Source organism: Hippoglossus stenolepis, chromosome 21 (assembly GCF_022539355.2).
Source record: "Hippoglossus stenolepis isolate QCI-W04-F060 chromosome 21, HSTE1.2, whole genome shotgun sequence".
NCBI classification, from domain to species: domain Eukaryota; kingdom Metazoa; phylum Chordata; class Actinopteri; order Pleuronectiformes; family Pleuronectidae; genus Hippoglossus; species Hippoglossus stenolepis.
This window is the reverse complement of record NC_061503.1, coordinates 17,414,965-17,435,788: the sequence shown is the minus strand read 5'-3', so window position 1 is coordinate 17,435,788 and position 20,824 is coordinate 17,414,965. Positions and strand designations below refer to the sequence as shown.

Sequence of the window (20,824 nt, the reverse complement as noted above, 5' to 3'; positions counted from 1 at the left end):
CCCCCCGTCCACACTAATGCAGATATTTAGCTAAATGAACTTTTCCCTCTGAGCCTCTCGTCCACACGCAAACAGCTAAAACTACGGTGGCTGAGAGAGCTCAACACACTGCAAATTAAGAAAACAACTTTTGTCACAACACATGCAAATACAGAAACGGCTGCAAATTGCGTAAGCGACACAGGAAATGTTTCCAGGGGACCTAAAAAATTGATGAACGTGGCTGTAGTTCAATGCTTTGTGAAGTTCCATCACCACTGACGAGTAGCAGACTTCACAAAGCATTGAACTACAGCCACGCGCATCACTTTCTTAGGTCCCCAGGAAACAAGTTGTTTTCTCAGTTTGCATGTGTTGAACTCTCTCGGCCACCGTATTAAAACAGTAATTTCAAAAAGTATAGTGTTTCCCTGTGAATATGTAAAACGGAGCATTTGGGAGACAATGACATCACCAGCTTACATCGTGCATGCCCGCTGTTGCTTTGTGTAACGAGTGAGCACCTGAAACAACAACAACAACAACAACAATGCGTCCACCTTGAGTTTAACTTCGGGGATGGTCATGCTTCTGGTCACGCTAACAAACTTCTCCTCTGCTATTTGATGGATCGCCGATGTAGACTTCATCGCCACCTACTGACCCGACGTATTTGTTTGAGCGTTTGAAGTTTTCCTGAGATATTTTTTTAAAACGAAGCTGGTGTGGACGGAGATTATTTTAAAACCAGAGAGGGAAACATCCATTCAAAACAATATCCGCAGTAGCACAGACGAGGACTTAAAGTTAAAAACACACCTGCACTAGCATCCGTCTTCCGAACCACTACACCCACAACATCCAACCAGGAAGTGTTGTGCGAGCTCATCCCTCTTCCCTGCAGCATTGGGCCACGGCCCCCCCCTCCCCGACCCCCCCGTCTTTATTTATTTCCCCCCTCCATGCCCACACGATGCTTGTGGCATGTACAGTAACACTTTGTACCTGTGAGATTAATGCAGTAAAAAAAAAACAGAAAAGAAACTTTCAGACTCTCTTTGCTTTTAAGTAAAAAAAAAAGCATTTGTCTAACTAACACCTCACCGCTCCGGGCAGTCTGTGCCGGTTGACCTTTACTTTGATTTTATTTTTTCTTTAAACTAAACCAACCTCTAAACCGTCACTTAGTCCCAAGTGATATCGAGCACGTCGGCAGCCCCAGGAATCCATCACTTTGTGACTACTGATTGAACTACGAGCAGCGGGCGGCCAGCGGAGGTGCCACCGTCCTGTGTTTCGTAAAAAAACTACTGAGCAGATGAAATCCTCAGTGTTGCTCCTCCCTGCTGACCAGCGCTACTGCACCAGTCAACCAGGGGGAAGCCTGGAAGAGATATATGCTACAGCCGGATTTTATATCCCTGCATTTCTGAAATATTACCAATGGGCTGGGAGTGGAGGTATGCAGGAGGGAGTGTGTGTGTGTGTGTGTGTGTGTGATCCACGTGCTCAATCCACAACAACCCTACACATGTTTATGCACTATTCAGTTTCACATAACTCCAGGTGGTAAACATTTGAGCATTGTTTCTGTGGGAGTTTGTTCCTGGGTCACGATCAACCTGTAAATCGATTGTTGGTTTGATGCAACGTTACATTACGTCGGGTGAAGCAGCGTTTTGGAGAAAATCAAGTTTTCAAATTTGTGCCAGCGAGCAGATCAATGGTCTACGGCTGAATTTGAGTCACGCTTTACGAGCAAAGATCGTCTCATCTGAAGCTACGTGCAATCATCAAGGTCGACTTTGAGACTTTAGGCAAATCTTTTATCACTGTAATAAAAAAAGGGGGGACATGTGATGACATGTGCAGACCAGACTGGATTCTGATTGGCTGTCACATCCTTCCTTTCCCTCCATACCCCCTCAGTGAGACATCTGAGGTTTTTAAGAAGCATGATTTATGAACTTGTATTCTTGTCAGCGCTCCCCCAAAAAACACCCCGGCCATCGCTGTTTCTCTGAGCAAATGGGTTTTTTAAACGCTTGAGGAAAATTGTTGTGATATTTGGCGCCCAGAAAAAAAAAACAGTATCTCGACTTTGGATTCCGAAAACATTAAAGACAGTTATACAGGATGTGTGTGTGTGTGTGATGGCTGCTAGCGACACAGAGGTGGATGGATGGAGGGATGGATGATGGATGGATGGATGATGGATGGATGGTGCATGAGTGGGACAGGCTGCCTCTTCACAAAGGTGGAACAAACTGTGAGGTTTCCAGACAACATGTCCTGACAGTCCCACCTGCTTCCTATCAAGTATATTCAACAACAACAACACAAGCTCCCCGGTGGTGTGTACAGGCCGTCCTCTCTTTGTGACATAGCTTAGCATTTGCGTCATGTTCGAACGCAGCCCTCCACCGTTCTGTGCTCCCTCCCTCCCTCCCTCCTCCCACTCCCCCTATACACCCCCCCCGCTATATCCAAAGTTTTGTACAAATGTTTTAAAGTGAATAATTCCCTTTTTATTTTATAATCGTAAATGTTATGTTTTTATAAATATTATTTATTATACAATGTATATATCTGTATGACTGAGCTAAGATTATATATTTGAAGAACAAAACCGTGTCGTCTATCTCGTGCTTTTTTTCCCCAGAGGTGCGCACACACACACACACACACACACACACACACACACACACACACACACACACACACACACACACACTTCTAAACTAAACTTTTCACATATTGTACATGGATCATTGATTCAGAACTTCTATTTAGAAATTGGGAATTGAAAGAACAAGTTATTTATTATATTATATCTTCTTTTATTGTCAATAAATCCTTATTAGGGCCGAACTTTGGTCCCCATAAGGTCCACTGGTCCTGACAGGGTCAGTGTTTCTGCTCGAAAAGGTCCTAAAGAGGTACAAAAACAAACAGGCACACATACTAATAACTGTTGTAATAACTGTTGAAGAAGAAATGCAGGGAAGATGACCACATGCTGTAACAACACAATTTCCATCTGTAAGACGTTTCATCAATGGAGGAGTAACTGACACAACACATGTTCCTGATTGGTTCAATTCAACAACTATGTAACTACTATAAGATCTAATGGATCGTTTCTTTTCCCTGGTTAATGAGTTGCTGTAGTGCACAAGGCTTTTCTCAGGGTGAAAGAGAAATAGTTTCAACTAACTGGACGATATCAGTCCTTCATGTTCCTCTGTGGATATTACACCAAACAACTTCCCTTGAGAAAGTTACATCGTCATTTGATTTAATGATTAATTCCAGCAATTCCGCTGAGTTTCTTCTTAGTATTAGAATCAATTTATTCATAAAATATAAATGTGAGCAAACTTAAGTAAGTGAATGTGAAAAACGTAACAAAGTGAGATCTTCAAGTTGTGGAATGATCAGATCACAAGTCTGTGCTTACAAACGAATGAGGCCCATATGAACAGTATAATCATTAGTGTTTATGCATGAATATCTACTTCGCATCTTTTGCCTTCACTCTTTCATATATAAAATCAAAATGGAGTCATCACAGCACAGTATATACAGACACCACAAACACTGCATATTCTTCTCATTTTAATCATCACAGGAGGTCGCCTGGTCATTTGCTGCTGCAGAAAGCCGCAGTGCAGATAGAGAAGTGCTCAGAGCTTCGGGGATGGGAAGAAGGGAAGGAAGGAAGGAAGGAAGGAAGGAAGGAAGGAAGGAAGGAAGGAAGGAAGGAAGGAAGGAGGGATCAAGAGAGATGGAAACTAGCCAAGTCTGCAAGAAGAAAAACAAAACATAAAATGTGCGTTATTTATCACTGTTGAAGCAACGATAAAAAAAATCGTACAAACGAGAGAAACATGACAATACTCACGCACCTTCATCCCTCAACAGGCTCAGGAACTTGCTCACTCTGTAGTCGGGATCCATCTGAAAGACAGAAACATTACGTCTCAGTACGAACACGCACACGGGAAAACAACCTCACATTTCCCAACAGGTCTTGTTTTCCTTTGGAAACAATCGTTGGTTTAACCGAGTATCCAGAAGTAAAGGTGCTGAAACATCTGAGCCCTTTGAAAAAGCGGCGGGTCTTGGAGTTCGAGCTTCAGTTTGAACAAACAGGAGGAGGGGAGAGGAAGTCAAATTAATGGCAACCTGTGCAATAACTTACAGAACGTCTGGAAGCGCCTGTAGCAACGAGAACTAAGATGTGAGAGCAGGGAGGAGACATCGGAATGAGAGGAGAGACGACAGAGAGAAAACCGGGAGACTCACTGTGGATGTGTATGTGCGTAGTTGTGCAGCATGTCTCGGCAAACACATACTTCATACTTCTTTGGGCTTGGGATGGGGTGTGTGTGTGTCTGTGTGTGTGTCTGTGAGAGTGGGGGCTGCAGGGTGCAAAACATGGCCACATTGGTGCATACCACAGCAATTACAAAGCATCCAGGCCCAACAACCAGGCCGTACACATCGTCAACATACCACAGACACGCAGTCAGCAGGAGAAATTAACACCAGGCAATGAGTGAGACTTCGGTTAATTTCTGCAGCTGCCTGCCGCAGAGTCAGCGACTTGTTTTGTCAGGAAACCAAACAAGATGTGGCAGCTGAGTTTTCAGATGGAGTCGCCACTGTGGGCTTTAAAAACAGAAAGATCAGTCGGAAGTTAGTTACGCTCAGGCCCCAGATAAGATTCATCTAGAAAGAACGAAAATCCTGCACAGTTTCCATGATTCTGAAGAAACGAAGAGTAAAAACAAGCGATGCAACAAAGACGGAGCGACCCTGATGGCAGTGGCGTGTTTTTGCAGGGACATGTAGTTTGGAGACAATGAAACGCGATCCAGGATGTTTTTAAAATCTTTAAGACGCCAAACCACAGCAGAGCGGTTTCCACTACTCGCAGACAGAATGTTTACGACATCACAGAGGAAAATCCCAAACTAAAGACCTGGTCACATCTAAAACCATAAAATTTCACTTCAGTGGAATCGGTGGATTCATTCACGAGCACGGAGCAAATTCAGCATCGGGGCTCGAGTTCAAACTCAACTTTGGTGAACTCCTGACGCGAACTCGTCCCGTTGGACAATAACAAACTGGACTTCTGTAGAAACATCTTGTAAAACCAGTGGAGTCGCCATCTTCTGGTCGTGCGAGAGAACGTGTGTTTCTGGGGACTTACGCATTGGCTTCACTTTTGGGACCAGGGTCCATTTTTAAATCTCTTGGACAGTTTGACAGATGAGGAGGGACCGACGTCTTATTTAAGAGACAAGGTTTCTTAATATTCGTGTTATGTATTTGCTCGGTGAAACACAAGCAGCAGAAGAGAAATGATTGTGTTGTGCTGCTGTGAGAACAAGGACAGTGACAGATGTTAGTGGACTGTTCGACCCCGTAGCCAAACTCACTCAGGATTTATATTTAGGTGTCTACCCGCGCTATTTCCTGCCCGCCGTGCTTTTGACCACAGTGCCAGTCAACTTCACCAGGTGAAGTTTGATACGACTGCAGCTTCAGGCCAAAAATGATTATTAACAAACCAAAACCAACAATATCTAACAAAACCAATCCATCTCGATCCAAAAGACAGAAAATCATGTCCTTGCTGGGTTTAACATTTTCCTTCTGCACTTCACTGTCTCGGTATTAAAGAGAAACTTCAGAATTCTTGTCACAAGTTTGTTCAATAAGTGTTTTGTAGGTGAGGAATGTTTTCAAAAGGTTGGGTAAAGTAGATATGATGCAATAAAAAGGTGAAATCAAACGTCCTGTCTGGATAAAACTGGGTGTTTCTCTGGGGTTTATCATTGTTGGAGATATTTTGGATAATGTAAGAACACAAGTCAACAAACATATTATATGTTTAATATATAATATTATATAATAGGTCTCGTAATAAAGACGAATAGTTTCATATTATACCTTTAATCTATTTGTCTCTATAAATACAATTTTAATCACTCATTTAATTTGGGTAAAAACAGAAATGACTAAACCAATTTCGAATGTGAAAAATGCACAGAATTATATTTCCTCTGCCAAACCACAAAACCCAGAAAGGCCACTTTAAAAAAAGTGAATAGACCAACTACACTTATTTCTGTACATACGACTGGTTCATTGAAAAGAAGCCAAGAATCTGTTATGCGTTGGAATGTTTTCACTTTTGTTTCCACAGTTCGTTCGCCTGTCTCATCCGTCGGCCCATTGGATGACTGATGTTAATTGTGAGTAAGCTGAAACCAGGAAGTGTGTTGTTCTTATGAGAACCTTCCCTGGGATTCAGAACACATTCATGTCTTTGGGAACGCTGTGTAGAAAAACGTGGTTTCATAACTACAGGAGTATCGGACCGCGACTGTTTTGCAGGAAGGTTTGTGAACTGGAAATGTCCTGAATCCTGGAAAGCTCAACAAATCATCAGCAAAGCCGCAGAGTTTTTCATTCCCGCTGATCTACGACAGCGTTTTGTGCCCGAGAGACAGATTCCGTTGACTGCCCAGATTGATGGCGAGATGTAGAGGAAGAGGAGGGACAGGCCGCCCGAGCTCAGACCACACTATTAGAAAAACAATAACACGGGCTGAGCCAATTTGGAAGTTGTGGACGTGAAGTGATGAGGGAGCCTTGCTTTTCACATTTTACATACACCCATGTCAAGTTGACCTTTTCTATCGGAAACCACATTAGATTTATCATAAAAAAAACATCTCGGAGCCTGTAAATGTGATTATTTTACTGACGCACGGTGGAGCTCCGAGCTAACGTCAGCATGCTAACATGCGCTCATAGCATGCTGATGTTTAGCAAATATAATTCACCATCTTCATTTAGCATCTTAGCACCATCATCTGCTGAATAGTACAGACCTGGCAACCCACCAGGCCAATGAGAGCCCCTGCCAGGCCCCAAACCAGCAGAACAACGACTGCCATCACTGCAGCAGGTTCAGGAAACAAGGCTAAAACCAAGCAATGCAAAGAGATGCTCTTTCTCACCTGCACGGCCATTTCAATCAGCATGAGCAGCTTTTTGATGCCAATCGACAGACTGTCGTCCTTCACAGCTTCTGCTATGATGGCCCGCTCCTTCTCCTGGAAACTGCCCAGCAGCTGTGGGGAGGGGGCAAAGAGAGAGGGGGCACTTAAATCTGTGAATTCATTAATTGAATTGGGTAATGCATTTAGAAATTGTACAATAAAAAGGATTAAAACTAAAGTACTGTTGCCCGGTCTGAACAGCATCAGCAAGTGTTCAGCGTGGGCACGTGTCGGTGTGTGTTTTGCGCCTGCTTCTGTTTTGGTGTGTGTACAGTTTGTCTCGTTACCTCCAGAGCCTCCATCAGCTGCTCCCCACTGGAGATGTTGGGAATGTGGATGGTGGTGCTGAAAGCGTTTAACATCCTCATTTCCTGGAGGACGTCTTTACGACTGGTGGTGCCAATGATCAGCAGCTTCCGGCCCTGAAAGAGAAGCAGGTTCATTCATACATTTATTCATTCATTCATACTCTTCAGCTGTTCTTTCCTCAAGGGTCAATGTAAACTGGATTCTATGCCAGCAGAGTTATGTTCTTTACTGTCATGGACTCACATGGAGTTCTAAGAAACCAAATACACTGTCGCACGGGTGAAGCACGTCTTAAACAAAAGAACAACTTCTTATACACAACATTACGATTCAAACAGTTTATCTATTTGATTATAAACTGGGAAGAAAGAAAGATAAGAGATAAACATCAAATCTTCACACCAAATTATAAAAGAAAGAAACCTGGTACAAATTCAGTTCAACAGAACTACAAGTGGGAGAATGGCTGTGGTGCCTCAAATAGAATAAATAACAATAATGACAATAAAAGAGATGGCGGTAGCTCCATGAAACAACCATATCATGACCTCTTCAAATACCCTGTGGCAGGAGTATGAGTCCTTCTGAAACCAGGAGGCAGACAGAACTACACCTTCCTGTTTTAATACTTTAAAAAATATGGTTTACCAGGTGAGAACAGTCCTGTAAAGACTGTTTCCACCGTCCAGTGGAATCAGTTTCTTCAGGGGGTGTCGCTGAGTTTTAAATGCTTCCCACCACCTTGTCTAAATGATTCCAGTCTTGAGCTTAAGTGTTGCCATCACACAGTTATTGCAAAGGTGAGGGTGCGTTATGATAGTATATGATTCTCTGTATCTATCTCAGCCACAGTGAACCAGATCACGCAGAAAAGAAGGGAAGAGACAGAGAGAGGAAAGAGACGGAATCAGGAAACAACAGAAGAGAAGACAAATACGAGCAGAGAAGAAAGAGGAGAGGCAAAAGAATCCTGGCTCCACTAAGCCGATGAGCTGGACCAGGAGAAGACGACGACGGAGGAGAGGCAGAGGAGTGGCGAGAAGACAGGGGGATTATGGCTGCTGGCTGCCCCCCCATGGCGTGGGGGGTTGTGATGCTGCATGCAGATGAGGTGCCACACAGGCGGTGGTGCTGCCAGGTCCTGGCTCTCTCACAGAGCCCATTCTCCTCCGTGTCCCCCTGGCCTCCCCTGGCCCCAGGCACCCCGCTGGGCCCAGCGCTTTACAACCCCAGAGGAGCACTGCAGCCAGGCATTCAACACCAGGCCCCGCGCCACTTCTCATGCACATGCAGCCATATAGTGAGCTATACTCTCATTCACAAACCCATCAACAACAGACACACACAAGCTACAACCAAAGAGACTATGAGAAATGGGTCTCCACCACCACCATTCACTCGGAGCACAACAGGCCTGGACCAAAACACTGGCTAATAACCGTACACTCACACACAGTCGCTCACACATGCCAGTCGCAGCCAGAGACCTCCAACAATTCCTCACAGGACTTTGCATTGGCATCCACATGATCTGCTGCCCTCTTTCTGCCACCTGAGGACTAGCAACGCCACAGAGGGTAGAAAATAAGAGTCTATTACCTTAGGAGGAGATTTCTTCAGCAGCACCAGCAGAGCTTGTAACACCAGGTTGGAGAAACGAGGACCGATTGGGACATAGTCTGATGACACATTAACAATGAATCATGACCTTCCACCTGGACAAGATAAAATACAGTAGATGTAATTGGCAGTAGAATATGAGATGTGTCTTTACACTTACCCAACAAGCGTTCTATGTCGTCCACGACCACACAGCTCAGCTGGGATTTGTAGGCATCTTCAAATATCTATCACAGAAAAATAAAAGTTCAATCAGGTCTAAATCAAACCAACACAACTGGAATTATGTATCATCAGGACGCACGAAAAGTAATGGTTTTAGTAAAGATTTGTTAGGTCTGATTTCAAAGCTGTTTCTATAAAAAAAAAATTACGTAAAAATATTTGTCTTTGTGGCCTTTTCACGACTCCCATATTTTAAACAACCCCTGAACTTTTCTAGACCTTTGTTTCAGGACTTTGAGGAGAACATATTAAAAATATACAGGTGTCGAGTGTTACCTCTTTGATGGCTTGGCATTTGGCGATCTCTGAGTGTCCGATCATCTTGTCGGGGGAGCAAATCTTGATAAAGGGGAACTGGGAGTCTTCCGCAATCTTAGCTGCCAGCGCCGTTTTACCGCTGTTCGATGGACCTGTGAACGATCAAATAAACCAGGACATACCGCCGTTCAGTTTGTGTTAAACTGCTGAACATTGACTGAGGACGCGTGTGCTCATGTTCACGTGTTCTACCTTCCAGGAGCACGGAGACGAGGGGCGTGCGGTCGCTGTTTTTCGTTTGCTTCACCAGCAGCTGCCCGTCCTCCAACACCGCCGACACCGGGTCGCCCCACCGGATGATACCATTCATGATGTAGCTGGCATAGTCCTCCTGGTTGGTACCGAACGCCTGGAGGAGAGGAAGACATGTTGTTAATGTAAGTTTTCCTCAAAAAACTCACGAACACACACTAACTGGGGTTTGTGGAACCTGACACCCTGGTGAACACAAACTTCTAACTAACTAACTTCTCTATTTTTGCAGTCTGGACGCTGTTGCTGTTCCTTTTCTGATTCAACTCTATGATCCACTTTGAACTTCTGGGCGTTTGTAGGTAAATAGCGATGAACATTTGTGTATTTGCTGTACTTGCTTTATTAAAGGGGCATTATTTTCAAATTAATTCGATGGGTTTTTGTATTACAATATATTTTTTCACAAAACCTCTGTGTAGAGAAACTTACAGGTTTGATGTCATTATTCAGCGACGTGATGAAGTCCAGCCGGCTGACCTGCAGCTTCTCCGCCGTCTCGATGTTCACCTCCACAGTGGTGCTGGCCTAAACACATGAAGCAAATAATGGGTCCCATCATTACTGGATAAACTCTGTGCCCCCACTAGTGAAATCCATTACATGAAGTGTCGCACGTTGAGATTGCACCGTGTGTAGACGATTGTGTGTCAGGAGACAACGTGCTCCCTCAGAGCAGAAAGGTCAAACAGAGAGAAGGAGGCCGGGAAGAATCAGTGCTGAGAGGAGTGAAGTAAAACGTCACCAGACATGTGTAAGGCCCCTTGTCTGTTATTCATCATCACCCTATAATATCTGCAGCTTTGTGTGTGTGTCTGTGTGTGTGTCTGTGTGTGTGTGAGAACACCTTATCTGTGTGTGCTGCCGAGTTGTGTTGAATTTAAAACTATGCACCTGATAAACACTACACCTTTTTTTTTTTTTAAAAACACTTTAAACCCAAACTTAGAATTCCCAGTCACACAAAGTAAACATGGACATAAATTAAACATTAAGTATAAATGTGAGTCATGTTACAGGAAATGTCTCTTGAGGATTCTGACCCTTATATGTCTGTTCATGGCGGTGGACTGTGCAGCCCTGACCAGGCCCTCCAGTTCGGCACCACTGTAGTTTTTGGTGTCCACGGCCAGCTCCTTAACGTCCACGTCGTCGGCCAGCAGCTCGTTCTGACGCATCTTCGCTGTGTGGATGTGAAGGATCTGAATGCGGCCCTTTTCATCCGGTAACCCTGACGGAAGACGATAAGATAGAATATTTAAAAGAGAAGAGAATATAGAGCATTTATGTTGCCTGTCTAGATCATAGACTGTAAATAAAGATGGATGATGAATCCTCCTGCTGTACAAACATGAAACAAAAAAAATCCCGACACAGGTGCTGCCATCTTGCAATTGTGGTTCTTTTCTCACCAATCTCCATCTTGACCTCCAGTCTCCCTGGCCTCAACAAGGCCCCGTCTATCAGGTCCGGCCTGTTGGTCATCCCTGAGGCAGCAGCAGATGGACAGATCGGGAAAAAGAAGGGAAGGCAGAGGGAAGAAGACGAATGAGACCGAGGAGATAAGTGCAGATGTTCAGAGATTACATCAGAGAGTCTTGAGTGTGTGTGTGTGTGTGAGTGTGTGTGTGTGTGTGTGTGTGTGTGTGTGTGTGTGTGTGTGTGTGTGTGTGTGTGTGTGTGTGTGTGTTGAGCACCTATGACCAGGATGTTGTTGAGCTGCTCCACTCCGTCGATCTTGGACAGCAGCTGGTTGACCACGGTGTCGTGGACGCCGGTGCTGCCGGCCATGCTGCCACGCTGCTTACAGATCGCATCGATCTCATCAAAGATGATGATGTGGAGGCCGCTGTTGGCACCGAGCTGCAGAGAGACGAGGACGATAAAGATAATACTGAATATATGCAACATGACAACATGTGTTTACAGCAGCAGCGAGATACATGACGCCAGTGTTGAGTAAAAGCAGTTTCTTGAATTTGTGACTGCAGGTGTAAGAAATTCAAGAAATTCTGTTTGACTGATAAAAACGTTGTTTTCATCCATCGTAAAAAAAGACGCCGTCAATGTTTTTCTTTCATAGCGACTGAAAAATCAGAAGTGACCGTCGACAGAGAGACAGATGGAAAATCTAAGAGCGCTGCAGGGTGGGGGGTTATCTCTCCATCTACAGTCCTGTCAGTCTCAGACGTAGCATTTAAAGCAGGTGTGGAGCTGTCCTTATTACACACTGGATGGAGTGTGTGTGTGTGTGTGTGTGTGTGTGTGTGTGTGTGTGTGTGTGTGTGTGTTTTAGAGGGAGGTCTAAAAGGAGGTCAAAGACAACCCAGCCCCTCATTAGGTGGTGAAGAGTGACGCTGGACGCTAGTGTCTCACCGTCCAAACACATCACTGCTGGGTTTCAATTCATAACTGACACACACACACACACACACACACACACACACACACACACACACACACACACACACACACACACACACACACACACACACACACACACACACACACACACACACACACACAAGAACTTTATCAAAGCTATTACAGCAGCGTCTACTTAAAGGACAGATCTCTCCACTCCTGGAGAAATGAGTTTTCTTTTTGTTTTGATTGATGAAATGCTTCTCTGTATTCCAGGGGGATAATTGCAGAACACATGAAGATAATAAGTTCAGCCAAGGTGTAGAAACACAGGTAACATGTGTGGAAGCTGTAATTACACGTTTGTCAACATTATTTGTCTAATAATAAAAGATTGATTGCAGTAAAAACCTGGATAAACACTCATGTGCATGTGACTATAGACTGTAAAGGGTCCTCACCCTCTTCTGTTCTTCCTCAGCGTCTGCAAACAGCTTCCTGACGTTGGCCTCAGACTCCCCGACGTACTTGTTGAGGATCTCGGGGCCGTTGACTATCTTCGGCTCCCGGGCCTTGAGCATCTTGCCAATCTGTCGTGCCATCAGGGTTTTACCGCAGCCTGGGGGTCCGTACAGCAGGATCCCCTTCACATGCTTACAGCCTGGAGACAGACGATCAAGGGAGAGACACTGAGCACCGGGGCAGCAAATGTTTCTACTCATCATAAAGCTCCAGCAGTTCTCAAGCAGAACTGAAAGTGAGAACTTTTTCCCACTGGTTCAATACTGGTATTAGTTATGTAATGACATGTCACAGCAGCTTAACTTGAACATACTGCATTTTCTGAAATGAAAAAGAAAATCTATATCACACATGGTTATTTTCTTGTTTACAATGAATTTCAGTATTTTTTTTTTGGGATCAATATTTTCCTCGAGCTGCAGCGAGACTCCAAGGTTTTATTGTGTGGGATCAATAACATGCGGCTTTGATGATCGCTTTGTGATTGTTATTATTGTACGACGTCACAATAAAAACATACTTGTGGAGACGGTGGGCTCTCCGCTCCACCACGTTCACAGTGCGGCTCTTTTAGTGGCCTTTTGCACCTGCCTGATGACATTTCGCCCAGACTAAATGAGGGGCCCCTGATAACCATCTGAGCTGCCATTTGGGCCCGCTGAAGGAAAAGCAGCCGGGATGACAGGTGGGGGTGGAGAAGTGATGTGTTTGTGTCGGGGTCTGGGAGCGAAAAGCACTGAAGCTTCTGTCTGTCTGCTTCACCTCTCCGGGAGCAAAGGGGAGACAAGGTGAAACTTTCAAACTCTTGGTCCAACGCACACACAAAATGCGCAACATACACGTGCACACGGCCGCTCTGTCAGCACCTGCGCTCCCCACGCCTGCCAATTACAGCTTTACCTTTAGCTGGATGCTCTATCACAGCATGCCATCTCATTACAGCCGCCAGCTGGCCACAGCCAAAGGCCAACTCCTGCACACAACCACCCGGCTAAAGGTCAGCTCGCACACCGCCGGACACTGCCACAGGCCCCTGAGCAGTGTGGGTACGGAGGGTGTGAGGGCGCCAACTTAAACCAACGTGTGCACACGCCAAGTTCAGATGTTGTTCGAACAGGTTTTCACAGGAGTTCTGGATCAAGGATTAGGACTGATGTGACTGTGTGCGCGTGTGGATGGGAAGGGAGGGTGTTTTTTTTGTGCTGATGGCTTTCATTAGAAATGAACTGCTGCTCTTTGAAGAGTGAATCATCACAATCTGACAGCTGTCAAAGATCTATTAATGAGTGTGCGCAGGGATCACTGTCAGGGGGATGCCAGAGTTTTTAGTCACGGTCGAGGCGGCACAGAGGAACGCTGCCTTGCCTGCTCATTACTGATTCTCAGTTTTGCTGATACATTTCTCAAAGGAATTAATAAAAGTTGTGTTTGCCATTATGTTGATTTACGGATTAAACACAAGCTGAACAATAAGTAAAAACAGTGATTATCTTTGGCAGTAATTACTAATCAGTTCACCATCATGGATTCAGTTCTGAGTGAGAAAAAAAAAAAAAGGCCTGCTTATTATCATCTTTAAACAGTAAATATCCTTAAATCACTTATTGAATTCCACTTAGTAATAAAGGGACATTTTGCAGTAGATTGTGTTTAAAACTTGTTTTGTTTAACAGAGTTCCTGGAATGATTAAACTTGATGAAAACGTGAAAATGAAAATGTCCTCATTCTACAGATGACTTGCAGCGAAACTGAACAAAATGTGGAAGAACGGGACATAAACAAATGAATAAGTTATGGCGAGACAGACAGAAAGAAATCGGGGAGGGGGCCTCACCCATCTGTTCGACTATGTCTATAGGGAAGACTCGGGAGGCGAAGGCTCTGCGGAAGATGTCAGAGAACTCCTTGTCAAGGCCGCCAATGCCCATCTTCTCAAAATTCCAGTCCGGGCTGATGATGGACTGGCGAGACTCTCGGGTCTTGGCTTTCCCTGGAGGGAGGACACAAAACACATTAAGTGAAACCAAAGAGCACGTCCTTCTTTCCTACACTGAAAATCACCAAATAGATTCAAACAAACATTTGAAATGTTAATGTTAAGCAATGAGCTGTAAGTTACCACAGTCACAAGGAGACACGACTAAAGTGCATAAATAAATAGACAATATTTAGTGTCTGCTACAACTTTCCTTTCTTCTCAATCAAGGATGTTTCTGTTTCCTGCTGCTTCTACTGAGTCTCATCTGAGGCTTTTTATTCATTTCTGTCTCTGTGACTTTTAACGTGCAGCTCTCACTAGACATAAGTGAACAGATGAAGATGATGCTCGGCCCGTACGTTTACATTTAAAATAGATAAATACATTTTGTCTGTGAACAATTAACTCCCTCAGTGTCAGACTCCTGTGGTCAGACTGCACCCCCTCCTGGAGAAACTTACACATGGCACAATTTTGTTTTCACGTCACACTCGTCTCTCACAAGTTTATCTTTCATTCAGCTTGAGCGTATCAGTCATGCACTAAGTTTCATATAAATATATATATATACCTCAAAATTCAGAAAAATAATAGTGAGTGATTTCGGTTCCAGAACTCACCAATCAGAGTCATGGACGAGGTTTCTGACTTTTCAAAAATCACCTGACTGTTTCCCAGCAACAAGCCAATCTCAAGCTGAGGAAAGACACAAAAAAGACGATGATGAATCAAGGTTTACACAAATTGTGTAAATTAAAAACCTGTAATGCTACAGAATGGACGTGTGTGTTCCCCCGATACCTTCGGTTTCTTGCCAGAGGCTTGTTCTCCGCTCAGGAAGCTGGGGTCCATGGCCTCAATGTCTTTTATCACTAAGCCAAACAGCTTATCACAGAAACTGAACCCCAGCTAGAAAAAAGAAGATGAGGACAGGAAAGAGATTAACAAACTTACATTTAATAAACATTTGTGCTTTTGCTGTGAACACATATTTTCTCTGATCGATTTATTATTAAAAAGGGGGTTAGGGTTAGGACACTTCCACAATCTGAAGTATTGAATTCCACTAAATTAAACTTTGACATTGGCACAATGTTAACCCCTTAAAGCCCTGAGCACCTGCTGGCCGACGCAGAAAGCCTGGTTGTTGAAGTGCTGGAGGAATTCGCCGGCCATCTTGTCGGAGTCGTACGGGTTGTTGTCCACGATCTTCTTCTGCAGGAAGTCTATCTCCACTGTCATGCTGCTTATACACTGCTTGGTCTTGTCAAACTTGTAGTTTGTTGCTGGAGGTGGAGGAAACAAAACGGACAGTTTAGACAACAGCATCATGACCTGGATCATTTCTGATGACATTTTCCACACATTGACCATGTCGCACTATGTTTGCAGCAGGTCCTGATATTCTGGATATTCCTGCTCTGATTTCTTGTATTTTACAACTCCTTCTACTTTAAGGAATATTCAGCTTTTTCTGCAATTATTGGATTTTATAATGAGTGTCTATGGGGGGCTTTGAGAGTGGTGACATCATGCAAGGACCTAGTGAGATCATCCCATGCCTTCGATCTTGACGGCCTGACATTATCATATTATGCATCTTTTATATTTTATTCAGTCCTGATATGTGGACAGTATTATAATAGAACCCATCACTGTGGCCTGAGGGAGCCACTAGGCTTTTCTCTGGATGCTGGCCAGCTGTGACAGATGTGCAGAGACACCCTCCAAATCATATTGTTGAAACATCTCTCTCTGCCGAGTAAATCATCTTCTGACACCTGAACAATAGCAAAACCCCCCCGAACAGCACGTATGATTAGTATTCTGCAGGATGCTGCCATCAGAGTCTGATGTTTTTCTGGACGAGATAAAGACTCCGGCCTTTAAAATCTGTCGCATGTAAGTTCCATGAACTCTTCAGAGTCTGAGGGCTGATGTCAGAGGCTCTAATGTTTCCACTGTGGTTTCTTTAAATCAAAAGACAGAAAGGCTGTCAGGCTGCTAATCAACAGATGACACATTAATGTTAGTCACCACAAAAAGGCTGAAAGGATCAGACGTCCTTGCAGCCTGAATGTGAGGCGCTGATAACGGCCACTGAAAACACAACTGTGTGAGCTTGTCTTTAAAATACTAATATCAAATATTAGTGCATTCAAATTCTGTTGATTTACATCTGCATGTTCAAATGTGTCTGATTATGTGACCACCCAGTCTGATAAATTATTCTTTTTATCTTTTTTCAGACATGAAAATTGGGTCTGGACATTTTCCAGATTCAAGAAAATCTCAAGCTGTAAAAATGAACCTTACCTTCAACCTCTTGACCAATCGATAGGCCTGCCCACTTTCTCTGTGAAGAAATAGAGAACACATTATTACGACACATTATTGCAAAAGAAAAAACACTCTTGTTACTATTTAGCCATCGATAAGGCAAAGATATGAGACAAGGGACAACTACAAGCACAAATAAACATACTACGCATTTCAGGGAGACATCAGTGCAACGTTCCTCTGCAGTTTGGGTCTTATTTCACAACATGTATCTATATTGGAATAACATAACTCAGAGCTGTAGTTTACATGTCCGCTGAACGCTACCAGGCCAAGTATGAGTTTATCAAATTCAAAACAACTTTATTTGTCCCCGGAGGGCAATTCAATCATTATCCAATGAACACCTGGTGTAAAATAAGACCGTTTTGAGGAGGTTACAGTCGTACCTGTGTGCTGTTGTGGCTGCCAAGTTTATAGACGGAGGCAGAGCAGGCAGAGACAGGCAAAGTGAAAGAGGAGAAAGCAGTAACAGACAGATTCAGACAAACAGAGACGTCCATGAAAAGAATCCACAGCAACAACAAAGCAAGAAAGCTCAAAGGTTTACTTTTGCATTCATGGTTAAAAAGAAAAATGTGAAAACTGACGATTTCTGCCTTCAGCACCATGTTAACATTCACAGGTGCTTTGTAAAGAAAAACTGTGGATATGTGGACATCTGCTGGTCATTTCAAGAGAATACAGTTTCCAGGCCCGAAGTCGACATTTATACAAACAGTTCATGAGGAGAGCAAGAATCTCTGAAGAACTGCTTGAACAAAAATGTAAGTTAAAAGGGAAAGTTTATTTTATTCGCTTAAATGTCTGAGCACAGCATCGCACAGTTTCCTTAAGGTGACAAATCCCAGACAACATATTTCTCCGAAACGATGAACCCAACCTGTAGCAGACTGAAGGCGATGGTCCCGGATTTGACACTCGGATGCTTCTTCAAGGTGAACACAAACTTGTGGCTTAAATTGCGCACGGTCACGTGTCTGCGTTGGGATGAACAAGTGGGAGACAGAGGGAAATAAGAAGTACAGAACAAGTTGTTACTGTTTGTCTTGTTTAACTAGGGCAGCTTAACATGAAACAATCACGAGTTTATATTTCTTCATCACGTTCTTCCTCTGCGATCTCTGTCAAAGATAATTCTTGATCGTAGATAAAATAATTTCCCAGTTTAGGTCGGAACTTTGAACCACATCTCTTCAGGTTCCGTGACAACAATGCTGCCCTCTGCTGACGAGGATTTTGAGATGCATCCTCATTATCTGTTTTCCTTATTTAATTGAATGTGTTAAAACACGGGGGGCACAAGGTAAATACCAAAGTGAATCACCATGGTTACGGTTACATGCATCAGGAGGAAATCCCACTCACTGTTCAAACTGTGGCTCCTTCTCATTGATGACGGCACAGTTGGTCAACGACAGTTCGTCGGTCGGGCATCGAGCCGCTTGCATAATCTGGAAAGACAGCAGAGAAAATAATGCAAACATTGACTTCACTGAGGAGGAAATGTCTAGAGACAGTATCCAGATTAGAGCTGCAGATAAAGACGGCTTAAATTACAGATTAATACATTCAATTCTCAACTAGTTGTTCAGTCTATGGAGTGTTAAAAAATGTAATATCTTTATTATGTGTACAAAATCTTATGTTGTTCAACTTATTTGAGAAGCTGGAGCAACAATTAATCAATTATCAAAATAGTTGCTGTTGAGCTAATTGATCAACAGATCGCTGCAGCTCTGATTTGAATGATGAACATATTTTAAAAGTTGCTACTTAAAATTAAAGTAAAGTGGCAAATAAAAAATCTTCTAAGAGCTTTACATGCAATTGCTTAATTCACAGTTTATGACAAAACAAGTTAGGTTCTGTGCACTGAAAATTACAGTGTCTGTATAGTGAATATTTTAATGCACAGTTCAACATCTGCTGCATATTACAAGAGTCGTTATTCTGGACTGTTATGGATAATAATTCACAGTGTTTACAATCCAAATGGACGTCCAGACAGTTGTGCATCTACAGAGAAAGCCACTTCGTGTGAACCAGCACTCTTGAGGCGTTGCTCCCACTTCCCATCAAAAACCACTATGACATACATGTTGCTATGGCGATCACTTCACACTGGTAAAGCCTCTGTGGAGCTTCAGCACAGCCGACTATTACTTTCCACCAGTTGAGTTCCCACAGGGTCCGACACTCCCTCACGTCTTATTCTCCTCTATGTTTAAATGACAAGCGCCTGTAGGTCAGAGTAAACCCAGATTCCTCTTCCGTTAGCATTTTTAATTAACTTTTATTAGCACTGTCACAAAGATTAGTCCACAACACTGTACTCAGCCCGACCGACGTGGATTTGTTTGGGGAGAATATATTTCTGTTCAAGTGACAAACCCAACTCCACTGGAAGAGAAATTATAATATTATATATATATATGTACACATATTTTGGCTGAAAGATCCATGAATTGTACCTTAAAGCCGAGTTCTAATAGCATAGGAAATCCAAAGTCTTTCCTATGCACCAGAGATTGTGTTAATTGCATTCCTCGCGTTGTTCACATAACCACTTGAAATGTAAAGTGTAAATGAGGAAGGAAACAGTCCCAGTATATAAAACCATTTACCGTCATCTAAAATTGTACAAATTGTTCTTTCCTTTACCCTAGAATGGGCCTTTTATATTTAAATACTTTATCTTTACATCTGGAGCAGGTCCTCTCTGTGGAGGCCGCCATGTTTTTTACAGTAAAGTAAACTCAACACCTTTTGAGTTTTTAATACAACTGAAGGTTTCCACAGGTTCTACGTGACGTTTGGGAGTGGAGGGTGCGGTGAGACACGTCACCACTAGGTGTCACTATATCCGACACACTGGACCTTTAATAAAACCATTAGACAAATAAACTCAGAATGATAAGAATCTTCAGTTGCAGCCTGAACAACCTTCACGAAGCGGCTGCACTAGACTGGGAAACTCCAAACTGGTTCCACCGCAGAGACGCTTCGTTGACTCTGCAGCTGCTGGTAACCAGGATCCTCTGACAGGACACCAGTTGATCTGACTGGTCCTCCTGTTCACGTTGAGCCACTTAATGCTGTTAGCGGACACTTCCCTCCTCCCTCCGCTGAGCCACCATTGAGTCGGACTGGTGCAGCCACATTTAAACCCCCTCAGCTGCCCCTTCCTGCCCAGTGGGAGCCAGTGGGAGCCAGTGGGAGCCGGTGACTCGGCTGACACCGCGTCGAGCTGTTCGAGTTAAAGCTGAAACCAGCGGTTAACCGGACCGGTCATAAGGTTTCTACTTCCGGGCTGCGGACCAACTTTTGAATGACAAGTAGTTCTGCCACACAGGCTGGTCCTGCGCGGGGTCACTTCACGCGCTAAAAGCAGACTCCGGTCGGTTCCGTTCAACGTGCGGCGGTTTGTTACTGTTGTGTGTCTGTGTGTGAGTCTGAGTGTTGGTTTTAAAGTCACTCACGCGGCCGCTCATCTTTGTTTTCCTCCGTTTCTTCTCCTCCGCCTCAAGTGCAACTCAGCGTTAACGCTCCGCGACGTGCAGGGGGCGGGACCTCCGTGCGCACGGTGATGTCACCGCGTACACAGCGCGTAACGGGGACCGGAAATAAGTTACGGCGGCGACAGAAACTTTTATTCTTATAAAAAAATATGAATAAATATGAATAAACAGATGTGCATTATAGGAAGAAACCGAATAAAAATGTCTGAAAATGTTATTATCAATTTACTAACTCTCATAAGTAGTCATAATTTTCTGCTTGTTAGTTTTGTATTTTCTAATTTGGTGAAATTGTCATATTGATCAGAGTAAC

The 20,824-nt window shown here is 43.7% G+C and overlaps 1 protein-coding gene across 2 annotated transcripts; it reads right to left on the bottom strand.

Moving 5' to 3' along the window:
* Positions 1–2,780: 2,780 nt before the first annotated feature.
* LOC118100840 (vesicle-fusing ATPase) lies at positions 2,781–20,578 on the bottom strand. 2 transcript variants are annotated; one of them, XM_047338394.1, is made up of 21 exons: positions 20,473–20,578; positions 18,359–18,444; positions 17,874–17,970; positions 16,967–17,006; positions 15,770–15,936; positions 15,452–15,559; positions 15,271–15,346; positions 14,507–14,662; positions 12,611–12,810; positions 11,483–11,648; positions 11,198–11,272; positions 10,829–11,016; positions 10,218–10,313; positions 9,726–9,882; positions 9,492–9,625; positions 9,151–9,217; positions 8,970–9,049; positions 7,349–7,483; positions 7,020–7,133; positions 3,888–3,939; positions 2,781–3,783 (listed from the first exon to the last, which is right to left on the bottom strand). In XM_047338394.1, the coding sequence occupies exons 1-21, from the start codon at positions 20,482–20,484 to the stop codon at positions 3,758–3,760; spliced, it is 2,232 nt and encodes a 743-aa protein (XP_047194350.1). In that variant the 5' UTR covers positions 20,485–20,578; the 3' UTR covers positions 2,781–3,757. The 2 variants fall into 2 exon arrangements, with proteins under 2 accessions (XP_047194350.1, XP_047194351.1); XM_047338395.1 differs by lacking the exon at positions 20,473–20,578 and adding an exon at positions 17,380–17,395 and having other exon boundaries at positions 18,359–18,373.
* Positions 20,579–20,824: the final 246 nt, after the last annotated feature.

What these genes read in the sequence shown, in the direction of transcription:
- LOC118100840 (XM_047338394.1), bottom strand. An exon ending in AGACATAGTCGAACAGATGG is followed by an intron (nt 12,811 to 14,506) that starts GTGAGGCCCCCT and finishes GTCTGTCTCCAG; the next exon opens with GCTGTAAGCATGTGAAGGGG. An exon ending in GAGCCTGTTGAGGGATGAAG is followed by an intron (nt 3,784 to 3,887) that starts GTGCGTGAGTAT and finishes TTCTTCTTGCAG; the next exon opens with ACTTGGCTAGTTTCCATCTC.